The sequence below is a fragment of the Pygoscelis adeliae genome, unplaced genomic scaffold (assembly GCF_000699105.1).
Source record: "Pygoscelis adeliae isolate BGI_AS28 unplaced genomic scaffold, ASM69910v1 Scaffold179, whole genome shotgun sequence".
Classification (NCBI taxonomy): domain Eukaryota; kingdom Metazoa; phylum Chordata; class Aves; order Sphenisciformes; family Spheniscidae; genus Pygoscelis; species Pygoscelis adeliae.
The window spans coordinates 1,393,102-1,403,679 of NW_008825612.1; the positions used below are offsets into that span (position 1 = coordinate 1,393,102).

The 10,578-nt window shown below is 39.8% G+C and overlaps 1 protein-coding gene across 1 annotated transcript in view; it reads left to right on the forward strand.

The window, feature by feature from the left end:
- KCNH5 (potassium voltage-gated channel, subfamily H (eag-related), member 5) overlaps nt 1-10,578 on the forward strand; it is a 153,192-nt gene that overhangs the window by 96,599 nt on the left and 46,015 nt on the right. Inside the window, exon 7 of the mRNA XM_009332731.1 lies at nt 3,014-3,213. Within this exon, the coding sequence (XP_009331006.1) occupies nt 3,014-3,213 (200 nt within the window). The remainder of the gene's footprint in view (nt 1-3,013; nt 3,214-10,578) is intronic.

Consider the following 10,578-nt stretch of genomic DNA (forward strand, 5'->3'; position numbering starts at 1 on the left):
ATGCAGTAACCTGTAAGAAAAGTGGAATATTTAGATGAACTCAACCATATGTCTCTACCATTTCCAATAGGAGACAAAGGAAGGCTTTGATTTCCAACAGAGGGTCTGTGCAGACTCTACAGCGTGTAGGCTCGTGAATTCTGGCTTAATGAGGTACTGCTGGGTAATGCTTCCAGCAATTTGCAGGCTTGATCCTATGATTTAGTCTATCCTTAATTTCTTGAACAAACATACTCTTTTTAAGTACAACTTTCCAGGACCCTATATTAAGAGACACAGAACTAGAATTTCTCTTCTGGCTGTATATTTTCTACAAATTGTCTCTGCCAAAGAGTCATTTTTTTTTGCAGAGGAGGTAATATGTGCCAGTTGCTTCAGACAAGCTGTTTTCACCATGGCATTCTTAGCTGTTTCCAACCTGGCAGGTGTCAGAGTTGAATTTTTCTTTCCCGACTTTACAGGGCACTGTGTCACATTTTCAATCAGCCTGTGTCTTCTGTGTAGGTTTGCATGGCCAGCTGGGTTGTATGCATTGTAATTGTATAGGCAGTCTAGCTGTACTTACGGGCTTGCATAAATTTTACTCATGCAGAAAGGCAGGGTTGCGGGGATAGTTATGACTTCTCTTTACATTTATAGTCACAGTCATTTTCAGATGCATCTGACATCAGAGGGAAGACGACATATTCTGCACTCACATATCTGATAAGCTGAGTTCACGATAAATCAGCAACCGTTCTTCAGAAAGATGAGGGATGTTGCACTTAGAAAAAGTGACACTGCATCATGTTTGTCCAACTACAAAAGTCCAAAAGAGTGGCGAAAGCTGGAAAAAAAAAAAGAAACAAAAGAGTCAGGTGGCATTCATCCATCTAGACTTTTTTATAATCCACGTACTCTGAGTGAGTGTTGATATAGAATCGTAGAATCATTTAGGTTGGAAAAGACCTTTAAGATCAGGTCCAACCATAAACCTAACACTGCCAAGTCCACCACTAAACCATGTACCTAAGTGCCACGCCTACACGTCTTTTAAATACCTCCAGGGATGGTGACTCAACCACTTCCCCAGGCAGCCTGTTCCAATGCTTGGTAACCCTTTCAGTGAAGAAATACATGTCTGAATGGGTACAGAGGTAGAGAAAACCTTTCAGTAGCTAGCAGATATGATACAACAATCAGTAAAGCAAGGAAAAAAACCCTACCCTTGCAAAGAGCTTTATTTCTGGACACTACACAGAGTATTAATCTGCTGTGTTCTCTAAAACTGAAACCTCGTGTTCATCTTTGCTACACGTTGTGTGACCTTGTTTGATACGATCTTGTGTGTTGAAATGAAAAATCCCAAGACTGTGATGAATCAATGAACATCGTATTTTTTATGAAGTTCAGCATCTAATTTTTACATGGACATAGTAAAAAACAGTGTGAGAAATGGAAGTACAATTTTTCTATTAGACAGGTTTTAGGAAAGCACGATGTTTCTTTAAAAATGCCACCTCTCAAATAGGGGTGATAAACAACAGTAAATGGGTATGAAACAAAGTGAGTATTCTGGAATGAGGTAGAAATGTGTTGTGTAGAGAGAAGATGTTATGCACTGAGAGATGGAAGGCATTTTTCCTTTCACAGTGGGTTATTTCTTGCCATTTGTAGGCTGCGGTTGTTTTTCAAACAAGCAATATGGAAATGCATAGCTGCATTCTGCTATAAAGTACCTCCAAGCAAAGATTATTAAAAATGACAGGCACATTTCTGTGTATTTGGTAATGTCAAGAGCAGAAGTAAAGTGCTGCACATTGGTGTTACGAGAGATCAGAATAATTCTCTTTTGTGCAAAATCTGTAATGCCTAATGGAAGAATGTCATTTTGGGCTTGCTTGCAAGGGTAATTACATTGTGACTCAATAAGGCATCTTAAACTTGTTGACTTCAAGAGCGTCTTTCAATCCACTGCTATTCAGGACAGCGCTAGTAAAAGTGTGCATTTAAGTTTTTGCTTAAATGCTTTGCTGAATTTTGGCTTCAGAAATTAACCATTCTCCATCAAATAGTGTTCACTGCATCACACTTGTAATAGTATACTGAGGTTGATGCCTTTTCCGTTGGAAAGGCTTACTTAAAAGATGTGATTTTCTTGAGTATGGAATGTCATTCTTTGGTGTTGCACAACTCAACTGGCTGAGATTGACAGTAACGGTGGCATGTTTGGAAAGGGGAGAATCAAACCAGAAGAGAAGGTAACTCCAGGAGTGGGTTTGAGTTAGTGCTTCCTACTGTACCGTGTCCTCCTCCTGCCCTAGTGATATGTCCTCAGCAATGAGGTAAACTTGGGACTTTCTGTTGTTCGCTAATCCAGTTTTTCTCTCTTTGGAATCATTAGTGACTGACATCTAGAGTTGACATGACATACCCAAGTCATCTGCTGGGGCTGGCTGTGAAATCGGACTGTGAAATGCCACTCCGAATCTTTCTTGTGCACACCTTGGCCATTGACACAGGACCCGATTTGTATAGATATCTCCTTGCCAGGCTTCCCAGATTCCTTCCTTCTCTATTTCATTTCTTCTTTGGGACTGAGGCCATTCTCTACTCATAGCTCGTGCTAGCTGAGCCGATCTTACAGGAGATCCACATGATTCTTTGGATAGTGCTTTCAAGGTTTACTGGCAGGCTGAAGCTACACCTGAAAATTAGTTTGGATTAGTATAGGGTATAGATTTAAAATGCACCGGCTGTTTTTAAATAACACCAGGTGTGGACATTATCTGTGTGACTGATTTTGTAAATTAATGCAGACTGAGTGGCTGTATGAGCTGTATGGGTAAATTCAACAAATAACTGTACATGTATGTGTGTGAGAGTGTGTGCATAAATAGAAATTTTCAGTTTACACCTATGCATTTGCAGTAATTTGCAACCATACATAAAATTCTTTGAAGTTATCCTTGAATTATGAGTACATTTACTGGAGTGTACATATTTATTTTTAATTACCTTTGTTTTTTTCCAGCTCTTCTGTATGCAACTATTTTTGGAAACGTCACCACCATTTTCCAGCAAATGTATGCCAACACCAACCGATACCATGAGATGCTGAACAATGTGAGGGATTTCCTAAAATTATATCAAGTCCCAAAAGGCCTTAGTGAAAGAGTCATGGATTATATTGTCTCAACCTGGTCCATGTCTAAAGGAATTGACACAGAGAAGGTATGAGTACATGAGGTAACAATTTAGATAGCAAGAGTTTGTGTCCATTGTGTACTTTCTTAGAAACAGGACTGTATAACAGCATATAACGTACTAACAAATTCTTAACTGCATGCTACTCCATTATTATGTTTGTGTTTGATGAAAAACTGGAGATTTTAAAAAAGGACTGTTTTGCTGCTTTGGAAATATGCCTTTATTTTTCATTATGGTAAATGTTTTCTGCTTTCCAGTCTTACTTTGCCTAAATACTAAATAATTTTAATGTACTGAACTATTGAAATCAAGGGGAAATTGGTCTTCAAATTAGTCCGAGAACGTAATTTGGTGTCTAACCTACGTCACTATTATTCTGAAAAGTATTGGCATCTGTGAGTTGCGATGAGATGAATTTGATTGGCTTGGACCTTTTGCTGATGCCCAGGACATCGACATATCCATCAGCATAATTAGTATAGGATTTAATGGCAGTAGAGATTGATCTCCTTGAGCTAAAATCTCTCGGCTAGAACTTAAGGCCTTTGGTAGGGAGATACAGAAAATGTGGCACTGCTGGCAGCCATGCAGGGTAGAAGTCCTACAGGACTTTAGCCCTCAGGACTGGTCATTTACGTTTCTTCAAAAGCTGACTAATGGAGAAGGTCATCTTCGGAGAGTGATTTATTGTGTGCCAGGACAGACCAAGTGAATTGTCCTCAGGGCCTCTCTTTCTCCATGATATGTGCAGTGAGTCTGTCTAGCCTTGGATATTTTAGAGAGCTGAAGTCAGATGGAAGGGTTTCCATCTGCAATACCTTGAATGTAGGGAAGATGTAACAGTCTTAGGTCTAGATTTTTGGTCAGTGGAGATTGGTGATGCTTCTGTGGACCAGATACACGTCAGCTGAAATTAGACATTCAAGCTCCAGTTTCCATGAAGATTTCCCTCCTAAGAACTTAAAAGGCAAGTGTCTGAGGAAGGGTGAGGAAGCGTCATGGCAGATCAATTTCTTAAAATGTCTAGTGCTTGCAGAGCTTTGAAGTTCTTGCTTCAGTTGAATCTATTGCGTAATATGGAATGATGATGCAGCTTGTTCAGATATGCCAAAATGAAGTCGCTACACTGAAAAATTTAGTCTTACATCATGCTGATGCAACAGCAGTTATCTTATGAATCATCTGCTGTGAAATTTGGTTTAGCATCACAAATACAAGTATTTTAAGTAACACGGATTTTGATTTCTTTGATTCTTGTGCTTCAGTATGTCACATTCTTTAATATGTTAACTTCTTATACACTAATACCCTAACTTCCCAATGCTGATTCATACAGTGTTAAAAGTGAGCTTTTATATTGTAAACTACTGTAAATGCATTCAGTCCTGTTGTGTAAACTCAAAACCGTGTGAAAATTCAACCTTAGTTTGCATTTATCTCCTTGCAGTTAAGCCAGAATCCTGTATTATTCCACTAGTTTCATTGGATTTTAATGATGCTTTGCAGTTAATTAGGAGAACCTATGCTTTAATTACTGAAATTTCCTTCCATAGTTTCCGCATGTCCAGTTTTATAGATTATAGAAATGCAATTAGAGCCATAATCTTCGACTCATGGTAAGCAGTGTTCTCTGGTCTGTAAGATAGTAGTGGCTGCTTAGCTAGATAATTAATATGGCTGTAAAATCTGTGACTTAGGTTTTTAACAATTTTCCCTTGGTAAAGACTTGCCTAAACTTAGGCCTGGATCCAAAACCTATTTAAAACAGTGGAAGGAATTCAGGAACCTCTGCATCTGGACATCAGTAGTTGCATCTAATCGAACTTCCCAGAAAAGCACATGTTACAGAAGAACAGAGACAAGATAAACGTAAGAACTTGAGCACCGGTTTGAATATTTTGGTGTTTTGTATCCCTTACAGCCTGCAAGTCTGCAAAAGCAACAGCACCGGCGGCCTGTAGTGCCCGCACTGAGCATCCCTGGGTCTGTACGAGTGTAAGGATCAGGCAGTTTGCTTTCAGCTGCAGGACCTTAGCCAAAGTCAGGATTTGTTTTAGCAAAAGGGTGGAAAGCTGTGTTGCAGCCAGGCAGCCTTCCTACCTTTATCTCCACTCAGGAAGGTGTTATAACGTGCTTCACCAAAACAAATGAGAAAATGTTGTAAATCCCAGCTGAGAAATGATAGAAACAGTGGTACAGTCCCACAGACTAGTCATGTAGAGTGGATCGTTTCTCTTGCATTAGTTCCTTCATTACCCCTTCAAGCCCTGCCGTAAGACCCTCTGCATTTAAATTGAATCCATCTGTACTAACCCGAGAGCAGCAAGTGGATGGGAGCGGATTGTAGGGACCTCCAAGGTACACAGGTTCAAGTCAGATTTATTACCGTAGACACAGTGGGGCTAATGGGACTACACTGCACCTGCAGCTGACCTGCTAAATCCAGATAGTGCTCCAACGTGGGTTGGAATAGGGAATTACTGCCCCAGGTCTTGAATTGCTTCTCTGTACTGCTTTGTCTGACAGCCTGGACGTGACCTTAGGGGTTTCTTCCAGTCTAGTTTTCAAAGCTCCAATAATGAGATTCTGACCAGTCTGTTGTCTGGATATCACATGATTTCCCATTCTCCTTAATTTTTATGAACTTTTCAATAAGCTTCTTATTATCTTGCAAAACACATGTGCTCATGACACATGATAATTAGTGAGGAATTTCTCAACTTTTCAGTTTCCATCAGACAGCTCAGACAGTTTCCATCATCCAAGGATGTTTTTCAACCTAACATACAGTATTACATCCTGAACTGTTCCAAATATATCTGCATTGTCACACTGGAATGTGTTTTGCAACATCATTTGCCACAAATTTATAACACATTTCATTCAGTCACTCAGCATGTTGAAATGGCTTTGTTTTGAAATCTGAATTCAAAGAACAAGAAGCTTAATGTACTAACAAAGAATGAAATTTCTTATATGAGTGTTACAGTAGGTTCCTATGGTGATGAACAATCCTAGCGATTAGATAGAGTAAAAATAAACACGTGCATGTGTGTCTGATAACTAAAGATTTTAAATTCATATGCTTGAAATTAGAATATAGTTAATAACTTGATTGGAGTTACTACCACTACACATATTACTACCACCTAATATGTGTAGATTTGTTGCATCAGAGCTCAAATATCTGGTCTTGAATGACATAGTCAGTGTGTAGCCCCAAAGAAGAACTTGGCTAAAACTGGTAAGGATGAGATGGGAAGTGAAGGCAACGTGGAAGTTAGCATGGAGGAAGTTTAATGAAGATCTAGTCCTTGCTGCTTGTGAGAGCAAGCTGTCCTGAACAGAACTTTGTTTTAAAGCCCCAGTCTGCTGTCCTTGTATGTGGATGAGGACTCGTTCTCCCACACTGAAGTGACGGTGCCTTAAGCACGCGTTTGGCTTCCCTGTTCTCCTTGGGAATAGCTCATCTTCAAATCCTGTCTTCAAACCACAGCGCTTCAGCCTGTCTCTGAGTGTTCACAAATAAGGAATTAACAATGACACTAAAAGCATTAGTGTATTTATTATTATTACTTAAGGGGAAGCAAGTGGCCTCTGATCCATAATCTTAAATCACTTAAACCTGAGAGCCCTCCTCTGACAGCTGGGATGATATATGTAATACATGCACATGGACTCTTATCTCCTGGTGTAACAGTGGCTCAAACAAGATGGAATTTTTGTTTATGTTTAATACTACAGGTTTCGGGGTTATTCATCTAATAATGAGCAGAGCTAAAAACGTGACAAAACTAAGAAGCCTTTATATGCTAAACAGTATCTCTCATCCAGCAGAACCTGTTTTTCTGAGAGGTAAAAAAGAGGCAGTACATTCTCTGTATATGACCATTTTTAAGCAGCTGAAAAAAATCTTTACAGTAATAATTTGATATATGAAACACACACTGAATTCAAATCTCTTAGTTTTTATTGAAATCTCTAGGCAGTGAATGAAAAATTTATAGATGGTAGCTCTTCTATAAGAAATAGGTCATTATACATGAAAGCAGAACAACCATTAACTAACATGCAGATGTCTCAAGGTCTCATCTAATGATAACATTCTGACATGTCAGTAAAACCCAAAGATTTTCTCTTCTTGACCTCTATGCTGTTGTATGGCTTAGGATTTGCTCAGAAAGCAATTAAATAAATGTCTATCATGTTTTAACAGTCGATTCCTTCAGAAAAGCCATAGGTTGAAAGAGGAAAAAGGCATCTATTTAGTCTCAACCTAAGCATCAATGGCGATTCGAATAATGAGAGCCAATTCCACATTGCAATGACTGAAATGGAAATAATGGGAAAATAACACAGTATTAAAACTATTCACTGCTGGCCCACTAAGCTTTCATACAGGAGAGATGGGTTTACGGTAAATAGACACAGGTTGTAACTTTATTAAACATTAATCTACAGAAGGACAGTGCAGTTTAGTCGTGTTTGCTGTTAATAAGATCTTCAAGAGCTGTAGTAATAATTAGTGATACCCTGAGACGACTAGGGGAATCAGGCTGCCATTCCTATGGTGTCCCATTACATAGAGGTGTCTGTAAGTGCTGGCTGGATTTCCTTGTGGATGACCGGGGTAGAAGGCTTCCAAGCTTCGTGGCCAAAGAGAACTTCTACAAAATTAGGTGTGACAGCTACATACAATTCCCTGCTGAAGAGGGAAGGTAAAAATCGTTTGGACAAGTATTTTTGTTTCGTTGTAGAGGCGGGGTTGTTGGTCGTTCCTTGCAGATCGGGACGAGGTGAACAAGAAGTCTTCCCTCACCTCACAGAGCTGAGCTAGGACCAGGTACAGTTGCAATCCACGGTTCTTTGGAGAGCGGGATGCAGGAGAGACGGTCAGGGTCTCACTGTCCTTCACACGGGTCCAAGAGTGGGGCCTGTGCACCAGTGGGGCTTTCTGTTTCACCTTTATGGATGGTATGGATTATTTACCTCCTGTATGCACTGTGCAGAGCCAGGAAAGATTATCCACAACTATCTCTGCATCTTGGATGTGTTCATCTTGGGATTGATACAGATTAAACTATGAACCTGTCATGCTTGAGGAAATGCCAGGGCTATACACCACGGCTATGGAGCAGCTCATGAGCTTATTTTCTGGGGGAAGAAGTACCCGAGTGGATGGGTCGGGCATTTTCCTGAGCACTGCCACCAAGGGGATGGAGCTGACAGAGGGGCTGACAGTTCCAGAGACCACATCTAGGGGAAGGTCTTCTCCAGATCTGTTTTCTTAATGCTTTCACCCTTGAATGTCTTTTCATAATGCTGCATGTTAGAAAATAAAGCCACCTCCAGAAGAAGCACAAAATAAAATAATCCATTGATCAACTCCATTCTTCCAAGGGTGACCTTTGTGCCAGAAGTTCTCACTCCAAAAAATGTTGTGACTTGAGAGATTCTTTGATGTATGCCATATTCTTTCTGATGTTTATTTTTCTTTCTTTTATCTAAAAAGTTGATTTTAATGATAGAATTCCCTGTAGTCTGCTATCCTTTGCCCCATTAGAAGGTCATGTGATGGTTGTGCTTGGGATAGATATTATGGCAAAACTGAAAACAATAAAACCTTTAACTGTTCTGAGACTTCTACAACCCTTAGGCAACCTGGGATCTGCTACTTTGGGTCACTGGTGAATTTTAGCCGTGTGCCACAATGCGTTAGACAAATCAGCAGGCCCTGTGCTTGTGAACCTCTTGATTCCTTAAAACACATGGTGATGCCTCTCATCTTCCCCTGTTTTTCAGACCTTTAGCCAGATTCTATCTGTGTTGACAATACTGAGTTTAATGTAGTCGAGAGCCAGTTTCTAGGGATTTTTTAATGTCTCTAACACTTGTTACTCAGTTAAAAAGTGGTTAATTTTGTTACTATACTACTAAATGTAACCATTTTGATCACTGCTTCAGATCATGTATTGTTAACAAGAAAACAAGCCAAACTCAATTTAGTAGACTTGATTTTCAGATCTCAGCTTCTGAGCATTTAAATCCAAGTGACCTTGGATTTTAGTGCAATTAAAACGGAGCACACCATTGCTGCTGAAATTCAATTCTTAGTGCCAAGATATTCAGTGATGTATTAAAGATTACCCTAATGCATGCAGGGTTAATAACTGCTCAGTTCCATACATCACCTTTGAGTTACTTACAAAATTACCTGATTATTACAGGAAAATGCTCTGTGATTTACCAATCAGCTGTTTTCTTACCTTTGTCTCTTTGGCCTCTGTCCAGTGTCGAATGTAACACTTTTAGCCGGGTCTGCAAAAGAATTCAATGCTCAAATGAGCCAAATCCTTCTAAAAATCTGAATAACTTAGTCAGGTGCCTAGAGGGTATTGTGGTTTTTTGGAAAGAACTGACCTTGGTTATGACTGCTGAATATGTCTGAAAACCCAGAGTGGCCTTTCTCCACAAAATAAAAAGAGCTATCTGTGGCCTATAACTGGTTAGAAGTTGGAGGAATTTATTTTATTTATTGTCAAAGCTGACATTTTTTAGTATCTCCAATATTTGCTATGGTTATTCATTTAGGAAACGGTCCTTGTTATTCCACCGCTAAGGCTGTCTAAGCTCTTCGCGTGAATACCAGTCAATATATCCCCTAGCTACAACCCCAAGAAAGTGAGAGTCCTGTGTGCTGAAAGAGAATTGCAAATAGATAGCGTTCATGATTCACTGGCCTCTGCCCTTTTTGTTAACAAGACTTAACAGATTCTGTAATATTTGCTAAGCCATCCTGTAGTGTTTTCCAGCTGGGGAAGATTTTTTTTAAAAATACTTAAACCCATCCTAAAAGATACAGTTTGGACACACTCAATCTGTACAGTTTTTGTTTCGATTCATTTGCTTTTCTTTGAGTTCTTTACAATCTCTGCTCCTCGTAGAATTCTTTGGGCTGTTCAAGGGGCTTATCTTAAACTGCCTGAGCATGCTGAGGAAATGGATGGGGGAGGAAAAAAATCAGATGGAACCTCCTTGGGAATTTTATTCCCCCCTTACAGATCTCGAGCTGAAAAGATAGTGAGACGTTTTGTGCCAATTCCCTGTGAGTCTTCCAGAGCTAGTTACTGCCTTTCCCAATCTCTAGCAGCAACCACAGGCTTTTCATTCACCGCCAGCGTTTTACTTATGCCATAGGGGGCTCTAGAGATGACAGCGGTGTTGAATCTCTGCATTGGGTGTCATTGTGTTGGGGTTTGTATCAGCTGGGTGCCGGGTGATGATGGCAGAGCTCAGCAATTGTCGTATACTGACTTTGAGGAGGTTTAATTTTCTGTGCAGAGAAGGGAAGCGATAAATGTTATTCTGTGCTTTACTTTCTCCTCTCTC